Source organism: Euprymna scolopes, chromosome 13 (assembly GCF_053919585.1).
Source record: "Euprymna scolopes isolate OS-2025 chromosome 13, ASM5391958v1, whole genome shotgun sequence".
Lineage (NCBI taxonomy): Eukaryota > Metazoa > Mollusca > Cephalopoda > Sepiida > Sepiolidae > Euprymna > Euprymna scolopes.
The window spans coordinates 44,215,506-44,233,105 of NC_136494.1; the positions used below are offsets into that span (position 1 = coordinate 44,215,506).

At 39.4% G+C, this 17,600-nt stretch overlaps 3 protein-coding genes across 3 annotated transcripts in view; all 3 read left to right on the top strand.

Annotated features, from left to right (window-relative positions):
* The first annotated feature begins 7,430 nt into the window (after window positions 1-7,430).
* LOC145292239 (uncharacterized) lies at window positions 7,431-8,261 on the top strand. The gene has a single exon (XM_080138561.1). The coding sequence runs from the start codon at window positions 7,431-7,433 to the stop codon at window positions 8,259-8,261; it is 831 nt and encodes a 276-aa protein (XP_079994687.1).
* A 2,484-nt stretch (window positions 8,262-10,745) lies between these two features.
* LOC145292240 (uncharacterized) lies at window positions 10,746-11,366 on the top strand. Its single transcript, XM_080138563.1, has one exon. The coding sequence runs from the start codon at window positions 10,746-10,748 to the stop codon at window positions 11,364-11,366; it is 621 nt and encodes a 206-aa protein (XP_079994689.1).
* Window positions 11,367-12,274: 908 nt separating this feature from the next.
* The window catches only part of LOC145292000 (6-pyruvoyl tetrahydrobiopterin synthase-like), a 63,116-nt gene continuing 57,790 nt past the window's right edge, over window positions 12,275-17,600 (top strand). Inside the window, exon 1 of the mRNA XM_080137979.1 lies at window positions 12,275-12,820. The gene's annotated coding sequence lies outside the window, so the exon portion shown is untranslated. The remainder of the gene's footprint in view (window positions 12,821-17,600) is intronic.

A 17,600-nucleotide genomic window follows, 5' to 3' on the forward strand; every position in this document is an offset into this window, starting at 1 on the left:
AGATTGAAGCTCAGTTGAACACTTTCCATGAAAATAACGATACATCAGAGACAAACTCGCAACATCTCTTCTGTGAGATAGAGGTTGCAAGGAGGAGAAAAGGACATCTCCTACGAGGCTACGAAGTCTATTTTGAACTCTATCAAGGCAGGACAAGTCCTTTCTAGCAGCTCCTACCCAGATGTGGCAACAGTATTCCATCCTTGGACGTACCTGGCTCTTATATAGATAGAGAATAGTATCAGCAGTGAGATATCTACTGGATCGATAGAAAGATCCCACCATTTTTCCAGCGGCCTTGGCAACAGATTTGATATACGTGTTCCATTTAAGATCAGGAGTAATGGTCAAGCCCAGAAGCTTGTCAAAACTTGAGGCCTCCTGAAGACGAGAGCCATTCATTTCAATTGATGACAAATGCGGATTAGAATGTTGATGATGTAAAGAGAGAAGCTTGGTTTTAGATGCATTAAAAGTAACCAGCCACTCCTTTCCCCATTGTACTACGTGCTCAAGATCAGAGGAGAGAGAATTGGAGAGAACTTGGTCGTTTACTGTCTTAGATGTGGTACCATAAATGGTAGTGTCGTCAGCATAAATGTCTACAAATGATGTAAGGATATGATTTGGAAGATCATTAATGTAGATCAGGAAAAGAGTTGGGCCCAGGATGGATCCCTGAGGGACACCGGCATTAATACTGTGAGCTTCTGATTTTTGCCCCTCAACTACTACTCTTATGAACCTATCAGAAAGAAATGATTTAATAATTGAGAAGACTTTTCCAGCTATACCATAGCTAGCGATCTTATGAAGTAAACCTTTATGCCATACCCTATCAAAGGCTTTAGATATGTCAAGAGCAATTGCCCTAGAAAGATTGCCACCGTCGAGAGATTTGCTAATCCTATGCGCTATAACTGTAAGCACATCTGCTGTAGATCTAGCAGAACGGAAACCATATTGAGTGTCACTAAGAAGGTTATTTTTGTTGAGATGTTTGATTACTTCTGTATTTAACACAGATTCTAGCAACTTACTCATGACGCACAGGAGACTTATTGGCCTGTACTGAGAGGGGGATGAGCGATCACCTGAATTCTTAAATACAGGGCATACTGATGAGATTTTCCAGGGAGATGGGAAACTATTCTCCTTAAGATAACGTTTAAACAGTTTTGTAAGTATGGGCGCTAGTTCAGGTTGAAGTTTTTTGAGTACTATAATTGGAATACCATCAGGGCCAGTTGCTTTACTCGAATCAAGGTTTTTGATTAGCTTCGCAACATCACGTACAGATATACGTATATCACATAGCGTGTTTTCTGATACAGGAGGAAATATTGGGGGTTGGCGGTCTTGGTCGCAAAGGGTAGAATTAGCTGCAAAGTTCTTGACAAAGAGTTTGGCTTTGTCTGATGCTGACGAGATTACCTCAGGTCCATTGATAATAGTTGGGATGGAGCACACGCTTCTGTTCAGGATTCTGTTTGCTATTTGCCAAAACTGGTGGGAACCAAGCCGCTGCTCAGCTACTTTGGACTTAACAGATTGAGCATACAACTCTCTTGCGTTCCTTATTACTTTCTTACAATGGTTGCTGGCAGTCCTGAAAACGGCTTTAGTTTCCATACATCTATTACGTTTGAAGCAGTGGAAAAAGTGATTTCTGTGCGCAATGGCAGCAGCACATTCTGGAGAGAACCATGGCTGGCTGTTAGGTTTTTGCTGAAACTTTTTAGAGGGTATGAAATGGTCAATACCTACAATTAACCATTCAGTTAGGTCTAATACTATAGAGGACACATCCTTTTTAAACATGGAATGCAGAGGTAGATCAGATATAAATGTACGGAAGCTATCCCAGTCAGCCTTAGTGTATCGATATACTGTACGATGAAGAGGTACGTCTGGGAACTTATTACATTTCATTTTTATCTTAATTGATACAACAGAGTGGTCGGAAGATCCAAGAGGCGACAGAACAGAAACTGAACATAGTTCAGGGCAAGTTGTGAGAAAAAGGTCTAGTAGGCTCGCATACTGGCCGTCATTATCGGGGACACGGGTAGGTTCCTGAACAATCTGAGTGAGGTCATAGGCAATGGAGAAATCATGACAGAACCTCCCCTCATCATCGGTCTTGTTTGAGTGGGTCAACCATTCGACGTTGTGAACACTGAAGTCTCCACATACGTGAATGTTAGCTGAAGGATAAGTAGAAAGGACTTGGTCAATTTTCTCAGATATGCTTTGAAAGATAGTAACTCCGCTGTTGTGGGGGCGATAGAGAGAATAATTCCACCCCGTCTTTCTAAGCTTATAACTACTCGAAAAATGTAATTCAAGCCCTAATTTTTTGCAACTCCCTTTTGCGAAAGGTAGTCTTTTAGGTCCTTAGACATGAAGGAAGTCCCTTGGTCAGAATGAATGTAGTGTGGCATTCCACAAAGAGTAAAGATCTGCTCCAGACATTTTATCACTGTTGAAGTGTTCATATTAGGACAAGGGAATGCAAAGGGGAAGCGTGAATACTCATCAACCACTATCAGCATATAAGGGATACGTGAAGCAGTAGGTAAGGGACCCTTGAAGTCAATGTTGAGCCACTCCATCGGTTGTGTTGCTTTTATTAGCCTCCCTTCTGCAGAATTGTAAAACCGAGGTTTTAAGTCTGCACAGATCCTGCAGGAAGCACAAGTCTTCTTCACTTTCTCTGTGGAAAAGGGGAGATTTTTTGTTCTCACAAAATGCAGCAGTCTGGTTACCCCTGGATGACAATGAAGATCTGTGAGGGTTGATGATGTAAAAGCTGAACAACAAAATGCTCGAGTGAGAGTATCTGGCACCACATTTTCCTTCCCTGGTCGATATCTTATAGTATAACTGAAGGCTGCAAGCTCCAGTCTCCATTCTTGGATCTTGCTATTCTTGATCTTGGTACGTTTTCTACAGTCAAACATGAATGCCACAGAACGTTGGTCAGTCACAAGGTTGAAGTGACGACGTGCTAAGAAGTGGCTCCATTTCCTTACTGCTTCAATATTAGCAGTAGCCTCCTTTTCGACTATGTGGTAATGCAGCTCACTCCCTTGTAGTGTCTTGGACATAAAAGCAATAGGTCTGCCTCCCTGGTTGAGTACTGCAGAAACTGCAACATCAGATGCATCACACTCAACCTCAAAGGGCAGGTTTTCATCCACAGTGAAGAGTGGCCGCCTCTAGTTCACCTTTGAGCTCATTAAATGCTTGTAGTGCTTTTTTATCAAGCGGAAACTTTCTTACTTTCACCAACGGTTGTATTTTCTGTGAGAAGTTTTGAATCCATTTAGCATAGTAGCCAAACATTCCTAGTGTCCTTTTTAAAGATCCAGCATATGATGGTGCTGGAAGCTCCTGTAAAGGACGAAGTCTCTCAGGATCTGGCCTTATGACGCCTTCCCCCACACAGTACCCAAGAACATTGATGGAGTTCACATATTTTATAGTTTTTGACTCATTAAGGGTTATGTTCCTCTGACTGACAACCTTCAAAAAGCGTTGCCCATTTTGGTCGTGCTCCTCTTGCTTGTGACCAGCAATAGTAATATTATCAAGGTATCGGAAGGTATCTTGCAAGTGTTCATCCTTGATTAACTTGTCCATAGCCCGCTGAAAAATGGCTACACCATTTGTGACTCCAAACGGCACCCTGCAAAACTGGTATAGGCAACCATTGGCTTCAAAGGCAGTGTATTTCCTCTCGGCCTCCTTTAATGGTATCTGATGGTAAGCACTTTTCAGGTCGAAAGTAGAGAATACACTGTATTTTGCCAAGTTGTTGACCATCTCATCAATTCTTGGAAGGGGGTACGCATCCAGTTCTGTGTACTGATTAATTGTCTGTGAGTAGTCAATACACATTCGTTTCTTGTGTCTGTGTGTGGGATCCTTCACCACTACAACTTGAGCTCGCCAAGGGGACAAATTAGTCTCAATTATGTCTTCTTTGAGTAATCTATTTACTTCTTCCCCAATAAATTCTTGGTCTTCCTTACAGAAGCGTCTTGACCCGGAAGCAATCGGCTTGCAATTAGGTGATAAATTAGGGAACAGAGAGGACTCATCTAATGATGCTGTAGCAAGAGCACAGTATGCATTGTCTCCCTTCAAAGTCAACTCAGGCCTGGGTCCTCCATACTCAAACTTTACACTCAAATGCATCTGCTGGAAATCCTGACCAAGGATCAAGTCTGAACAACGATCTTTCATTATTCCTAGTCGTATATCTGAATAGTATTGGTTATTAGGGTTGAGTTGAAGGTCTGCTATTACAAATCCTGGAGAACTAGTTGTCAGAGATTTCTGGACCAAAGAGATACCTCTACTGGTTTTGTGCACTTTCAGCCCTAACTCCTGGGCAACCCGCTCATCAATGTAGCTGTCCATGCTGCAAGAATCCACGAGAGCACTCACCCTCCAACCACCAATGGTTGCCGAGGCAGCAGCCTTCAAGAGATCCTGGGGAACATTAGTGGCCAAAATATGAGAGGTTGAGCCGAAAGTTGTGGCCATTAAACCTAAGGACACCCTTGACTTGAACTCGCCCGATTTACACACCCGGGCAAAATGCCCCTTTTTGGCACATTTGTTACAAGTAGCCTCACGTGCTGGGCAGCGATTCCGTCCATGGTAAGGACCACCACAAAAGAAGCACTTTTTGGTATTACTACAGGTTGCAGCCACTGCTGATTTCTCAGATGCCAGCACTTCCTGAGCTCTACCCTCCTCAGTAGTATTCGCCGAAGAACCTTCCGAGGTCCGTGAAGCAACTACAGCAGCAGTGTGAGCAGTCCATGGAGTATAGGCATCAGCATTACGCTGAGCCAGGTCTAGTGTGTAGGCTCTGTTGTAAGCAGCCTGCAGATCAAGAGTGTCACTTTCAAGGAGGCGTTGGCGTATCAGGGGTGAGGCAATGCCATTGATAAAAGCATCGCGAATTGATTCCCCACGGTACTTTTCCGCACTCACAGCCTTAAAGTTACAATCCTTGCTTAACTTACGGAGTTCTCTGAGAAACTCGTCAAGGGATTCACCCGGCTTCTGCTGTCTAGTTGCTAAGATGTGTCTAGCAAAGATTTCATTGGGAGTTTTTACATCTAATTTTTACAGAGTAGAGATAGCAGAATCATAGTCTTCACAGTCTTCAATGTACTCAAATACATTATGGGTCACACAGTTGACCAACATCCGGAACGTATCTGGAGTCTTGTCCCTGCACTCCTCAATGAAGTTCTTGAAGGTTCTGTACCACTGGCGCCCCTCTTTCGCTGCTGACGGAGCGTTGGGGTCGATGTCTAAGCGCGTGGGCTGGAGTACTTTCTCCATGGTTGGTCGTAAGTTGAGTAAATTGTTGTAGGGTAAGGAAACTTGGTTGTGCAGACCAAGCTTTACTCAACTTAAACGCAAGGTACAGCCTGCAATACAAAAGAACATAACGCTCCTGAGACATATTGTAAAGACAGTGACATATGAACAATGGACATATACAACAATAAATAAATAATGAGGTAAAGTAAGTAATGAAAGCAAGACACCCATATGTCTGCACCGATGCTGAGATTGTTTCCCGCCAGTCTCCAAAACATAAACAAATATGAGAACGCTCGCTAGTGAAGTATGAAAATGTCACAGTAACAACAAAGTTAACCTACAAAACCAATATAACATTAATTATTTACTTTTTAATAAGCACTTGAAAATAGGGGGGGGGGGGGGAGCGTGAATTAAAAAAAACGTTTGTCTAAAATATTATATTCGATCTATTGGAAAGAGCATAAAATTTCTCACTGACCCTGAAAATATTGTAAAAATGGAATTAATAGAAAAATTTTCATAGACTTTTAAAGTTTAAAAATTGAAAAATACTGAAATCGTAAAATTCAATTAATTTCATTACTGTTTTTTAAAAAATATTTCTATTACCTTTAAAACAACTTTAATAGTTTATTTTGGAAGTATAATTCATAAAGAAAATAACAACCCATTTTTAAAAGAGAAATTACGATTTTTTAAATATTTTATTCGCAGTTTTGTGTTCGGAGTGTCAAAATCGGCCAAATAGCTGACAAACTATGTGTAGTTGGGTGAAGCACTCCGATAAATACCACAGAAACAACTCCCACTCACATATCTCCCGCGTAAATGGGCTGTATTGATTTTGGAGGAGTGCTATTAGTGGTGTCGCTCCCCACAAGACCAACAAACGACTCTAATTAATTCCAAAACGAAATTTATGCAGTCAAAAGTAGCTTGAGAGTTTGTTGATTTCATTTAAATTAATTTTGTCTAAAAAGTAAAAATCAATTGTTTGAATTATTAACGTTAAGCTTGATATATTTGAATTTCGACGTGCGTAGAGGAATCGAGGATGGAAAGAAAAGGAAGGTGAATTGCGCCCGAATCTCTCTTTGACACGGTAAGTTTGGCAAAAGGAGTTATAAATAAAAAACTAGACAAAATACGGTTAAAAACTCGCTCAATATATGTTACCGTGACATATATTCGGTGGGTTTTTAACTGTATTTTACATATTTTTTATTTTTAACTCCTTTTCCCAAACTTACCGTGTCAAAGAGAGATTCAGGCGCTATTTTAAATTTTCCAATACATCTGTAGCGTCTACCCCGGAACTAATTTTGACAGTGACATTGAACATTCACCGTTTCCGGAGAGCTCCAAAAAAAAGACAAAAAAAAAGCTGTGGTGCTAAATTCGAGGAGTCTCTCACTCTCTTTTTGCTCGCGAACACCAGAGGAGTAAGACGTGTTACTGCCACGCTCTGTCGCTCGTACGTGACACACCCTGTGCCGGTTCCAAGGGTGAAACCACACAAAAAAAGAAAAACATTCTTCTTATCTATTCACTCCGCTCCTTACCCGCACGGCTTTTCTAAAGAAAATTAATTTATTGTTTCTTTCCAACTTAACGCCAAAAACATTTGACCAGTCGGGAAGGATTTCTTCTTTTTTTTTTCTGACTCAAAATAAACACGAGTGTGATACACCAGGGCAAATAAATTTACACCTCTAATAACCAGCCAAGTCTGATTATTTGTTTTTAATTAATTTTTCTAAATATTTGTTTTCTTATTAATGTTTTTGAAAAATTAATTTTAAGTGAGCTGTTTGTTGGTTTGCCCAGCGAGCACCTCGCTTCACTAGTGACCCCCTTTTTTTTTTTTTCGTCAGACTTTGGCAGAACACGCAAGGAATTGTGGATATTATCAATAAGGAAGAATTACCTGTAATCACACAAGGGAAATTTCTCAGCGACCACGCGCACGCCGAATGACGTACATGTCGACCTTAGCGGCACATCGGTTTTTCTAGGCGTAAAGGATCTCACGGAGATTTTCTGCGGTCATCGTTCTCTTCAACGCGTTCCCCACGATGAACAGTGAGGCGCTTCCTTCAACGACGGCTACTCAGGCTATTTGGAGAATTCCTCCTTTTTGGACGCACGATCCAACATTATGGTTCGCACACGTAGAGGCCCAGTTCTACACGCAAAGGATCTTGAGCGATGTGACGAAATTCAACCACGTGGTGGCCGCATTAACGCATGAAGTAATGGCGGAGGTTCACGACCTGATCATGTCACCCCCTGGATCGATCAGCTACGATTATTTCAAATCGGAATTGATTCGTAGGACAACCGATTCACAGCAGAAACGCCTTCGTCAACTTCTCGTAGAAGAACTCGGAGATCGGAAACCGTCTCAGTTACTCAGACATATGAAGCTGTTGATGGGTGAGAACTCACTACCGCCGGACATACTTAAACAACTTTTCGTCAATAGACTGCCATCGAGTATTCAAATGATACTCGCCTCTTCGAATGACTCCACAACCGTTGAGGAGCTAGCGGACCTAGCCGACAAAATTATGGACGTGACCGTTTCCATAGCCCCAGTTCACACGCACAGCTCTAACGATGCCCTGCCTAACATCGCAAACCCCTCCACGGATATACGCAAGGAACTAGAGCGACAGGCTCAAATGATTCACGACCTGAGTGAACAGTTATGTGGCCTCGAGCTCAAACCAAAAATGCATAAGCACCCCACTGAGCGAGTCCGTCCCCAGCGATTTAGCAGCACTCAGAACAGCGGTGGGCTCTGCAAGTACCACGCGCATTTCGGTGAAAGAGCTTACCGATGCCACCAGCCATGTTCATATACGAAGAAACGTCTCTCGGGAAACGCCCAGGCCAGGCAGTAGGAGCGGCAGACACTCCTGGCAAGAACAACATTCGTCGCACCCTGTACGTGACTGATAGAACCACTGGTATATGATTTCTCGTTGATACCGGTGCGGAAGTTAGTATCATTCCTAAGAAGTTCGTGAAAGAGAATCGTCCTCAATCAAACTTATTTCTACACACAGTGAATCACTCCTCCATTCCTACTTACGGAGAGACATCGATAACATTAAATCTTGGATTACAGCGCGCACTATGTTGGGTCTTCATCGTTGCAAAGCTACCCGTTCCGATTTTAGGGGCGGATTTTCTGCACCATTTCGGCATCCTTGTAGATGTCAAATGCGGCAAACTCATTGATAATAACACTGGATGTTCCATGCAAGGCATAATCAGTGGGTCGACCGAGATCAGCCCAGTTATACGTAAAGACACCATGGATCCGTATACAGATTTGCTGCGAGGTTTCCCGGAATTAACTCGTCCTACGTTTAACGGTGACAAAGTCAAACACGATGTCACTCATCATATCCAAACAAGGGGACCGCCTGTGAGCGCGCGCTCGCGCAGACTTAAACCCGATCGTTTAAGGGCGGCTAAACAAGAATTTCAGCACATGTTGGATTTAGGCGTTATTCGACCCTCTAATAGCAACTGGTCATCGCCACTCCACATGGTGCCAAAAAAATCAGCCGGCGAATGGCGCCCTTGTGGGGATTACCGCGCATTTAACCGTCGCACTACTCCGGACAATTACCCTATTCTGCATCTGCAAGACTTTTCTAACTCGCTTCACGGAAAAACAGTGTTCTCCAAAATCGACCTTGTTCGCGCATACAACCAGATTCCCGTACACCCAGAGGATGTTTCTAAGACTGCGATCACAACTCCTTTCGGCCTTTTCGAATTCTTACGCATGCCCTTTGGATTACGTAATGCAGGGCAATCTTTTCAACGCTTTATCGACGCAGTTTTGCGAGGACTACCGTTCGTCTATGCATATATCGACGATCTCCTCATGGCAAGTGCATCAGAACGTGAACACTTATAGCATCTGCAGCAGTTATTTCACAGATTGACAGATTATGGCGTTATTATTAACCCCCAAAAATGCGAGTTTGGAGTTTTTTCACTTTCGTTTCTCGGCCATTTAATCGACAAAGAAGGTATCCATCCCCGTCCAGAGAAAGTCCAATCTATAGTCGATTACCAAGCTCCCACTTCACTTCGTAAACTTCGAGAGTTCCTCAGTTTAATTAATTTCTATCGACGTTTCATGCCCCATTGTGCTGAAATCGCGCAGCCATTAACCGAGGTACTCAGAAATAAAAACAAAAAAAATGAGACGATTACATTAAGTGAAACGGAATTACGTTCCTTCGATAAGGTCAAGCAGGCATTAACAGAAGCGACAATGTTGGTTTTTCCCCGTCCAGATGCACCCCTAGCTTTATCCGTCGATGCATCCGACGTTGGCATTGAAGGTGTACTGCAACAATTAGTGGATAATACTTGGCAACCACTAGCTTTTTCTCAAGGCGTCTTCAGCACGCTGAAACCAAATACAGCACTTTCAGCAGGGAACTTTTGGCCGCATACTGCGCAGTTAAACACTTTTGTTACATGTTGGAAGGATCCACTTTCACGCTTTTTACGGATCACAAGCCGTTATTGCATGCTTTGCTTGCCAAGCCCGGAAAACACTCACCCAGGGAAGCTCGCCATTTGGATTTCATATCACAATTTACTGCGGATATCAAGTATATCAGAGGGAAGGAGAAAGTAGTTGCAGATGCATTGTCGAGAATGCACATCGATGCCATTCAAGCGATTGACGAGATCGACCGCCACCAGATCGCCATCGACCAACGGGATGACAAAGAACTAAATCGCTTACATCACTCCGAAAATCTAACTTTCAAGCAAGTCCCAGTACCTTGTTCCAACAAGACGATATGGTGCGATGTTTCGAACGGTCATGAACGCCCCTATGTACCCCTTAAGCATAGGCGAGCTGTCTTCTTTCAATTACACAACTTGTCACATCCTGGCATTCGTTCTACGCAGAAGCTGGTGACTTCTCGTTTCATCTGGACAGCCATTAACCGAGACGTTCGCGAATGGACCAAGAGTTGCATCCCTTGCCAGAAATCGAAAGTACAGAGGCATATTAAAAGTTCCCTTGCTATCTTCGCAACCCCTGAGGCACGATTTCAACACGTTCACATAGATTTAGTGGGTCCACTCCCACATTCGAGAAACTGTACATACTTATTGACTTGCATCGATTCTCTAGATGGCCTGAAGCCATGCCCATCGCAAATATTTCCGCAGAAACTGTTGCCCGAGCCCTGGTTACACATTGGATATCGCGTTATGATGTGCCTCACACCATCATAACCGATAGGGGCAGACAATTTGATTCCTATCTTTTTTCTGAGTTGTCTCGCCTACTGGGAAGCAAACACATAAGGACTACCTCGTACCACCCGGCGGCAAACAGCATGATCGAGCGTCTGCACCGTCAGTTGAAAGCAGCTATTAGAGCACATTCTGACCCTAACAGGTGGACAGAGTACCTCCCCTTCATTCTATTAGGCATCAGATCCACCATAAAAGCAGATATTGGCTTTACGCCTGCCGAAATGATTTACGGAACAACGCTGACTCTCCCTGGACAGATGGTCGCACCGACCACTCCTACACGCATGCCTGACCCAACAAGTTATACCTCTTGTGTGAGGGAATACTTGGCGAAACCTTTTAACGTTGTCCCGAGAACACAGAACACACGCACTCATGTCCCCAAAGACATACAATCGTGGACTCATGTGTTTGTTCGGAACAATGGAGGCACAGCTCAACTGCAAACACCATATTCCGGTCCCTTTAAGGTATTGAAACGCTACTCAAAGTTCTTCGTTATCGACATTGACGGAAGACGAGATTCAGTCAGTGTTGATCGCCTGAAGAAAGCTATTCTGAATGATGATGTGCTAGCACGCAAACGGACACCAAACACTGCAGTTCAGAACGGAAACTTCGATTCACCAGTAATTACAACTTCTACCAGATCGGGCAGATCAGTGCAACATCCTCACCGATTTGCTGTGTATACCCAGTGACTTTTCCACTTTCTTTTGTTCGACATACTGTCTAGTAGGGGGGTATGTAGCGTCTACCCCGGAACTAATTTTGACAGTGACATTGAACATTCACCATTTCCGGAGAGCTCCAAAAAAATGACAAAAAAAAAGCCGTGGCGCTAAATTCAAGGAGTCTCTCACTCTCTTTCTTGCTCGCGAACACCAGAGGAGTAAGACGCGTTACTGCCATGCTCTGTCGCTCGTGCATGACACACCCTGTGCCGGTTCCAAGGGTGAAACCACACAAAAAAAAGAAAAACATTCTTCTTATCTATTCACTCCGCTCCTTACCCGAACGGCTTTTCTAAAGAAAATTAATTTATCGTTTTTTTCCAACTTATCGCCAAAAACATTTGATCAGTCGGGAAGGATTTCTTCTTTTTTTTTTCTGACTCAAAATAAACACGAGTGTGATACACCAGGGCAAATAAATTTACACCTCTAATAACCAGCCAAGTCTGATTATTTGTTTTTAATTAATTTTTCTAAATATTTGTTTTCTTATTAATGTTTTTGAAAAATTAATTTTAAGTGAGCTGTTTGTTGGTTTGCCCAGCGAGCACCTCGCTTACGCTTCACATCGTATGTGTATGTTTTTCGAGCTGAATAAACATGTTACAATCAATAAAAACTCTAAAAACGTATCTAGTTAGGTAGAAAAGTAACTTATCTTTCCTTTGCTAACATTTATTTGTTATATATTTGTTTTTTGGCAACTTTTTCGAATCTATGTGTACAGTAATACAAACCCAACTGTTTTTTTTTTTAAGAATTTTAGAAATATTGACTTTTTTAGAATTTGAAATTTTACTTTTAAGAAGTTACGATATGATTTCAGTTTTTTTAAATCTCTGACCATATCCTCTATGTCGCGAATACCACCACCACCGCATCACGCATCAGAGTGCTTCAACATTATTTAAAAATACTCATGCGGAGTGATCCAAGATCCGTGCTGAAATAAAAACGTTATTATTTAAAAAGCCATTCTTAACATGGGGAGGGTGTTTGTACCTATTCCCTACTTTAACCTTACAATTGAATAAAAAACATATCATAAAACTAATTAAACGTGAAAATACGATTTAAAAAATAGCGCGGATCATCAATCTGCATTTGCATAAAAAATCTTACATTTTTATGCGTCCAGTTGAAAACATTTTAGAATATTCATAAATTTTTACATTTTTAATATTCCTAATATTTAATATGCCATTTTACAGCCTTAATTATTTTCTTTATATTTGGAAAGCTCTCTAAAAACGAACATAATTATTACCAAAAATCTTTAGTATTCGTTAAAAAAGAAAAAAAAAAAAATGAAAAATATTGAATAGTAAAAGATACCAGTCGAATAAAAGGGAGACAATCGCTTTTATTCACGTGTTTTAAGAAAATCAATGAATGAACGATTGAGATCTCTTCGAAACTTGGTACGTATTTCCGTTTCGTTTATTTTTTAGTTAAAAATATGCACATTTTTGTGATGTAGTTGCGTAGTTATCATCCTCTGAATAATTCGAAAAGTATTTTGAAACTACTGAGAATGTTTCTTTTCTCTGATAGATTTCTCATAACATATGTTCAATATTTTGCTATTTACTTACTGTTTTTGAATGGCATCCGTCTGCTGTTCCCAGACTTTCTTGCAATAAGAATTTGCACTTTGCTATTATGTCGAATGTTGTCAATTATTTAAAATAAAATTTCTAAGAACTTGAACCCGTTCAATATCGATATGATTGATTGATTTCAACTGTACTTTTCTTTTGTTATGTCGTTGTATCTTCCAATCGTCATAGAACAAAAACAATTGATGTAAACATGTTTCTTTTTAAATCCATCAAAATTCAATCGAATCTTGTAAACGTGCAAAAATAATATTTAAACAGCACAGCAATACATTATTACCAAAAAAAAAAAAAAAAAAAAGCTCAATTTTGGTAGATTTGAACCCATGTCAATAAAAAAAGACATTTTTGGGGTTGTATTACAATTCACAGAGGTACGAAAAAGTTGTTAAAAACATATGTAAGAAATAAATGTCATCAAAGGCAAAATAAGTTATTTTTCTACCTAACTATTTAAGTTTTTACTGTGCAAAATGTTTATTCGGTTAAAAAAAAAAGCACTACCGAAGAACAAGAAAAACTGACCGCGATATCTTTGACTCGATAATCACTTCAAAATAAGAAATAAAACAATATGGTGGTACAAGCCCACCCAATAAATGTTACCGTGACATTTATTGGGTGGCTTTCTACTTTTTGCGTGCCTCCAAATTTTCTGCGTACTCTTGCAGAATTTGAACGGAACTGTAAGCACTTTTTTTTTCATGCGATTAACGTAAAAATATCCTGCAAATAGATATGGGATATTTATGGCCTGAAGACTTATATTATGAATAAGCGTATGGTAGCGAGAAGGAGCCAGACAAACAATATGTATTTAAATTTTAAATGATTGATTTTTCAATCGTTTATTTATAAAAACAAACTTAACGAGAAGCAAAACAAATAAAGTGTTCAAAGTTCGTAAGGATGTGAGAATGTTCGGGAAAGAAGAGTTTCATTGTAAAGTTAATGTTTTGCTTCTTAGGAGAGAAAAGGCGAGCGAGCGCTAATATGAAATTGTGATGAAATAAGAAGTGAAAATGTTAGTTCTTGCTGTTGGTGTTTCCATGTGGAGAAATTGATGGATGATGTGCGTGAAAGTGGGTTTAACGTCGGGGGAATCCGATGGAGCCGATAATTATCCCATGAGCTTTCATTTAAAAAAAAAAAATCAAAGTGTTTTTTTAAAAAAAAAAAGTCTTACGCTTTGGACTTTACAGGTAAATTTCCAAAAAACTATTATTTTTTTTTTTTTAAATTAGAATATTTTCTTTAGTGATCTTTTATCTTCAATTTGTGATATATAAAACTTTGGGACATAAATTAATTAAAATTTTAATAGACATTTCAAAATGGGGGGGGGGGTGAATTAAAAAAAAACGTTTCTCTAAAATATTATATTTAGTTCATAAGAAAGAGCATAAAATTTCACATTGACTCTGAAAATTTTGTAAAGATTGAACCAATAGAAAAATTTTGATAGATTTTTAAAGTTTAAAAATTGAAAAATATTTAACTCGTAAAATTCTGTTGATTTTATTACGTAAAAAAATAGCTGCCTGAAAGCACACCGGCATTTTGTAAACATTTTATAAACACTGTTTTTTAAAAAATAAAAAATAATATTTCTATTATTTTTTAAACAACTTTAATAGTTTATTTTGGAAGTATATTCCATGCAGAAAATAAACAACCCTCTTTAAAAAGAGAAATTATGAGTTTTTTATATTTTATTTGCAGTTTTCTGTTAGGGGTGTCAAAATTTCCTCCAAATTTCTGATACATCTAATCCACGTCCACAGTCCTGCCCCAGGTGCTCAACCTGTCGACCAGATTACATCTAGCCATCAGATCAGTCAGGCTGTTTTGCACCTTCCTGACCCTCTAGCTTCCCCACCTATCTTGTCTATGCTGGGGTCAAAGATGACATTCCAAGCCTCCATTCTTCAAACATGAAACGAAAGCTGTTTTCTGATTGCAGAAGAACCGCAATGACTTGAAACACATGCTGTTTGACTGCAATATCAGCCATGACCAGGTTGCCCTCCTCATCCCTATGGACAATGTTGACTGTCGTGAATAGGGTGTGTTTCACCAGCAGAGAGATATTCTTCCCCTGAGGATTCCCTTTTGCTGAAAAGACATCATAATCTCTAGTCAGCACCTGACAATCGACAAATGGAATGAAGTGCGTCTCTTGTATTGCAGCAATATCCACTTCCAAGGACAAGAAGTCCCTGTGGATGCAAGCCGCCGGGTTTGAGAGCCTCAAGCCGTCGCATTCATACTTGCCGAGTTGAGAAGCATGATGATTTACTTATCTAGGCAGTGGTCATGTCGGTCTCTTTATGAAAGTTACTGGTGATAGTGCCGAAGAAATAAACAAATGATTGTGACAAGTTCCCAACCGAACTTAAGGAGGGATGGTTCCTCTTTAAAATTTAGAAATTAAGGACCATGTGCAAAAATAAAATATTGTGTTTGGCTAAGTAAAGTGAGGATAACAAATGCAACAATAAATCTTACAATTAGTAACTACTAGTGTCGGGACAATTAATCAGATTTGGGAATTAGAAAAATTGAAACATTTTGGGGTATCAGAATCAGAAAAATTTGTGCCTGTTTTCTGATGCCAAAAATGATTCCCTTAATTGTCATTTTTATTTGATTTTGTTTAAAAAAAACTCTTCCACTGCTGGTAGTAATGATAAAATATTAAATGTTTATTGATTTTAAACTAATAGTAAAACTAAAAAGCTAGAGATACTCCCCCCTCCCACAAGTGTATTTTTAAGAAAATATCTGCCCATTTAACATGTGTTCTTACAGTAATCAGGGCAAGAAATAACAACTCTAGAGTTAAATATTTAGAGATTTATCAGCAATTATATTGGAATCTTGGGGGGGGGGGACTATTGAAATTCTCCCATCGCATTGTTCTGTTTTTTTTTTAGTTAAGAATTTATTTAATGTTTTTTTTTTCTTGTGCATTGTTTAATTTTGATTTTTAGTTAGTTTTTGGCTATTTAAATATAAAAAAGAAGCTTTTTTTCTTTTTTTTTTCTTTTCGAGTCAAGAGAATTTTTTTCCGCAAAGAAAAGGGGTTTTCTAGATCAATAAAAAAAAGTTTTTTGTGTGTGAAAATGTTTTTGGTATTTTTTCTTTTTAGGTTAATGAAAGGAATGGAGAGAAAGGTTTGGCTTGTTAATAAACTTTATTTGTGCCTTGTGTTCTGTAAACAAGTGCACTCTGAAACAAAGGAAACAGGGAATAGATCAATTTTGAATAACACCTGCCATTATAGTATTGATAGAAAAACTTACACTAGCAACATTATGTATGTGAGAAAGCGGTTACAGAGAAGAAAGGGTGGGATCAATCAAATTTCAGATTTGTTTCTGCACCTTATCATATACCCTCAAATGGGACAGAGATTCATCAACCCAAACCAGACAACGATGCTCCATACATGGTCTGACAGTAGTTTTATAGACATAGGCTTTAGGTGTAAGAAAGTGTTTGGAGTAATAGAGAGTTTATGAGAAAAAGAAAAAAAGCAATAGATCTAATGTATAAACTCCAAGAAAGATTTGATGAGAAAAGAAGATAAAAAAATGTTTCAGAATCGATTTCTCATTAAAAGCCATCAATGAGAATCTCAGGAAAAAAGGGGCACAAATCAAGTCATGACAGAATTAAATAAAACAAACCATTCTGTACTCCAATTCACAACCTAGATCAACTTCTAAATTAGCTGTATATTTCAACTAATCCGAGGGAGTTGGGCCAGAATAGAGTGGTATCATAAGCATAGATTCTAATTTTCTGAATAATATTCTCTGGAAGATCATTGATATAGAGAAAAATAACAGTGTTGGACCTAGAATAGAACCATGAGGAACAATGGCATTGATAGGAAAAAAGAATGAAGAAACACCATCCTGAGTTACTCACAAGCTTCGATCAGAAAGAAAAGACCAAATAGTATCAAGAACATTACGACCAATACCATAACTTCAAAGTTTATATAAAAGACCATACTCTGTCAAATGCTTTCAAAATGTTAAGTGCAATGGCACTATCCTGAATTATCTATAAATTGACATATTTGCTCAGTTATAGCAGTTAATAGATAAGTTGTTGAACGAAAATCATGAAAGCCATATTGAACATTACTAAAGGGGATCAGACTAACTTCTCATAAACTTTGTTAATAACAGAGAGAAGCCAAATAGGATGATATTTAGTTGAATCAGATCAATCACTCGCATTTTTAAAGATAAGGACAACAGAGGACTCCTTCTAACAAGGAGGGAAACAGGACGGAGACAAACAGAGATTAAATAATTTCAAGAGGGTAGAAGAAAGCTTGGGAGTACAACATTTGAAAAAAAAGAGGAATTTAAGGACAAAAATCCTTAGACTGGTGAAGATCAAAAAGAACACTTTAAAGTGATAATGGCAGTCAAGAATAGTCAAGAAAATTGTGACAAATGGCACCAGAATCATCGAGAGAAAAATTGTCAACAAAAAACGAACAAAGAGATCAGCCTTATCTTTAGAAGATGGAATAACTTATCTTTAGAAGATGGAATAACTT

What these genes read in the sequence shown, in the direction of transcription:
- LOC145292239 (XM_080138561.1), top strand. Translation starts at nt 7,431, where the DNA reads ATGAACAGTGAGGCGCTTCCTTCAACGACGGCTACTCAGGCTATTTGG.
- LOC145292240 (XM_080138563.1), top strand. Translation starts at nt 10,746, where the DNA reads ATGATCGAGCGTCTGCACCGTCAGTTGAAAGCAGCTATTAGAGCACAT.